Here is a 3,936-nt window from a genome sequence, read left to right as displayed (position 1 = left end):
CCAGAGCTCCCACATTGGACTCGATGGAAGCCCACTCATCATAAATACTCACAACTGGATATCTAAAAAGATCCGCTTCTCTTCCCCCACGTGGATCTTCCAGATACAGTCTTCACCTTCCACGTAGGGCTCTGGCCAGTTTGGCGACAACACCACTCCAGCCACAGCAGAAAGCTCCCCACCACACATGGCTGTAAAAGAGACAGACTTGATTTGCAAGGAAGCTACCATAGCAGAGCTGCCGTGAAGTCAGATAGCCACGGGTCTCTGTGTGCAGATAGGCACCCTCTCCACGGGCAGTCCACACATGTGTGGAACCATCATGAGAGCTGGCCATCTGCCCCCTCTTTAGCTGAAGGTCGGCAAAAGTCAGGCAAAGCGAGGTGGATAGTTCTTTCAGGACCATGGACAAGGCCCCTAACCCCAGGAATCCTCAATGGCTACACCCTTGGAGAAGGTGAGAAGTGACTAAGAGATGGTACCCAGGTCTAGTGGGCCTGGTTCCAGTCTTGTTGCAGACCCTGACACTACATGTTTAACTTCTTGGAACCTAACCCCCTTCCTCTATAAACGGGGTGAGACCATGAGTGTCCTTGCTTGGTTATTCTGAGGCTTGATTAAGCCCATTGGTGTCAAACATGCAGCCCGCTGCCTGGCACACAGGAGCTCGGTGGCTTAGCTCATGTATTGTGACAGGTTCTGGCCTAGGGATGTGGCCACGGCTGGTCCTGGCCCTTTAAATTCCACTCTGTGTTTATTGCTTTGGAAAGTTCTCAATATGGCAGAGGCCAAAGCACCAATAAATTCCGCTCTGTTAAACCAGCACATTTAATACAAGGATCAATCCTTCACCAAGGCAAGACTGTGATTTCACGCCAACCGCCATCCAGCCGGCGACTGCCAGGAGAAGGGCTCTCCTCATGACTCCACATGCTGCCAGGAGAGTCAGTCTTGGGGTGGCTCTGTGGTGTTGGATAAGAAAAAGTGGGGAGGGCAGGTCCCCAGGAACCAGTATATATGAGGGTTCTATGTAGACCACATTGTCCAGGGGGGCTCTGAGCACAGGTCTCTGGAAACAGAGACCAGAACTCCTTTCCTGTCTCTGCCAATTACTGTTTTTTATGTATGTCACATCCCAGTGTCAGTTTCCTCATCTACAAGTGGGGCTAATAATATTTACTTTCTGGGGTAATAGTGAGAATAAAATCAGCAGATGCATATACAGCCCTTGGCAGAGTGCCTGTAGCATAATTATTGCACAGCCATTAGTAACTATTATTATCATGATTATGAATGATATTCGAGGGTGCCACGTGTGGTTGGGCGGGCTGTGCCCTGCACAAGGTTGCATGGCAGAGGGCATGCATAGGAGCTGAAATCCAGGCGCTGAGCTGCTCCCACGCTGTGCATTGTGGGACCTGTGCCTGGAGGAAGGGATGCCTCGTAAAATGTACCTACTGTGTAATTTCCACCAAGACCAGCAGCAGCCTTGATCCAAAGGATAGTGAGCCCAGGAAAGGGTTCTTCTCCCCCCCACACACACCAAATTGGTATATAAACTGGTGATGCACCTCTAAGCTGGGGCCTCAGTCTTCTCGTCTGCAGGGACTGAGGTCCCTGGGGCCCTCTGGGGAGGAGGCAGTGGCCCACTCACCTCTGCACAGGGGCTCCGTGTCATTCCAGTATGGGTCCCGCATGTTGATGCACTCGATGATGGCCGGGCCCTGCTCCAGAGAGTGGCCCGGGTCGCAGGTGAACTCCACGATGGTCCCGATGTTATAGGTTGGGTCGGATGTGGTGAAGTTCCCGTTCTGAATGTAGGGCTCATAGCAGTGGCCTTTCTCGAAAGCTGGAGTGGGGAATACAAAAGAGGAGCAGATGGGTCAGGGGCCACCCCCTCATGCTGAATCTCAAAGACTGGCCCTTTCTTGCTATTCAGAAAAGCTCTGGGCAGGCTGAAACCAGGGGTGGGCTACAGTGGGAAGATCCTGTTGGGGCGCCTATTACTTTGACATGGTGGGAATAACTAAACAGAAAAAAGTCAGTCTGTCAGTCTGTGACTGGGTCACTCCCACTGTTAGTAGTTCAGGTGTCTACCTTCTAAAACTCAGTCTAAGCACCCCCCCCATACTTCCTCTGCTCCCAAGTAACCAGCCCAAGAGAAGGGGAAGCCTCCCAGGGACCCTCACCCTCAAATCGGATGTTGAAGGCTGAGGCCACTCGGGCCTGGTCAGACGTGAACTCGATGTGGATGGTATTGCCTTCACTCAGCAGGCCCTCGAAGGGGACACTCTCGGTCTGAAGGGAGTCGTACAGAAGCGATGATTTGTTGGTCTGTCCACTGTGGATGGTCATCCTGGCAGTGGGAAAGAGGAGGAGGGACATTCACTGATACGTAGCAGTGGTGACCGCCACCTCTGGGGTTCACTCTTGGATTCAGATTCTGATGTTACCTCTTCCCTTCCCCACCAGCTGCTTCTGCTTCTTGAACCTACTTCCTCTTCTGTAGAATGGAATTAAATGCATGTCTTGGGTTTCCTATGGATTTATTCTGAGGTTGGAGGAAAAGGGATGTGTCTGATGTAATGAGCCAAGCTAGTTCATTCATGTTGGTTACTGCTACTATTATTGAGAAGTTGGGATTAACGGACAGTTTCATTATTGAAACAGCAATATACAAGGGGACTTTTAAAAGTTCATAGAAGGGGCCAGCATGTGGTGTGGAGGTTAAGACACTGGACTCCCATATGGCAGACCATAGTTTGAGTCCCAGACCCCGTGGCTTGAAAGTCAAAACAGATGAATAAATATGTAAATGTTAAAAAAACTTCTTGGAAAAGTGGAATTAAAGTATGTTTTATTTTGGTGCAAAAAGTTTTGAAATCCATGCACAAGTGTCCCCCCCTCCACCCCCCTTAATAAGCATTTTCCATGAACATTTTGAAGACCCCTGTATGGCCAGGCAGACCCAGGTCTGAGTTCAGACTTTGTAACTTCTGAACAGTGACTTTGCACTAGAATATTTCATCTGTCTGAGTCTCTCTTTCCTGATCTATAAATTGGGTCTAATCTCACATCAGAATGTGGGGATTAGAGTACACTGAGTATAAAGTGCCCAGGACAGAGCCAGAATATAAGTCATATTTATTTGACCCCTACCAGGATTTATCTCTGATCCTTATTTCCTCAGACTGAACTCCTGATTTCTAATTCTCAGTTCTCCTATGACTGAGTTCACATGTCTCAAAATCTCGACGGACCTCCGTTTTCCCAACTGTGACAGGAGGGAATGATAACATCTTTCTGATCTGTCTTATAGGTGGACTTTTAAGAGTATGTCAAAAATATAGTATCCTGAAAAATAAAAAAAGGTATTAGACAAAATGTTGGGTCTCCACTTTTATTGTTATTAAAAACCATACTCGACTCCTTGTGTATCCTTATAATTAAAAAAAATATATGTAAAAGTGGGGAAGAAAACGGTACACAAATTAGATAGGTTTCTTTTATAGAGTCATAAACACATATTTAATCCTTTGAGCTTTTTACTGTGACTCATAAAAAGAGCTTATTTTATGTTGCCTCAATGAATTTCTGATGCCACTGAGATGCTTAACTGTTGGAGCCATGGTTTGTTCATTTTGCCAGGTGTCCGGTATGGCTGAGATGATGAAGGGGGGTCTGGAAATGCAGTAAAAGCTACCATGTCCTACCCCCGTCATACACCCTCAGCATTTTCCGCTGGCTTCATACTTAAAGTCTCCAAGAATCAGCTAACTCAACCAGCTCAAAGAGTGGCAGGCTGTATTAGGGGATTAGGTGCCCAGAAGCATTCTTCATCCTTTATCCAATGGTGAGTGGGGTTGGTGGATAAACACCCCACTCTTCCAATAGGACCACAGTGCCATGCGTGCCATGCAGGGGCTGAGGTTCCTA

At 47.9% G+C, this 3,936-nt stretch overlaps 1 protein-coding gene across 1 annotated transcript in view; it reads right to left on the bottom strand.

Annotated features, from left to right (window-relative positions):
* Window positions 1-3,936, bottom strand: part of SEZ6L (seizure related 6 homolog like) — an 85,896-nt gene that overhangs the window by 63,533 nt on the left and 18,427 nt on the right. Inside the window, exons 7-9 of the mRNA XM_006147867.3 lie at window positions 2,190-2,356; window positions 1,655-1,849; window positions 53-191 (exon numbers count right to left, since the gene is read on the bottom strand). Coding sequence (XP_006147929.1) covers window positions 53-191; window positions 1,655-1,849; window positions 2,190-2,356 — 501 coding nt within the window. The remainder of the gene's footprint in view (window positions 1-52; window positions 192-1,654; window positions 1,850-2,189; window positions 2,357-3,936) is intronic.

The sequence above is a fragment of the Tupaia chinensis genome, unplaced genomic scaffold (assembly GCF_000334495.1).
Source record: "Tupaia chinensis unplaced genomic scaffold, TupChi_1.0 Scaffold000226_1, whole genome shotgun sequence".
Lineage (NCBI taxonomy): Eukaryota > Metazoa > Chordata > Mammalia > Scandentia > Tupaiidae > Tupaia > Tupaia belangeri.
Note: the sequence above shows the minus strand (reverse complement) of the source record. Positions and strands in the feature narration are given on the sequence as shown.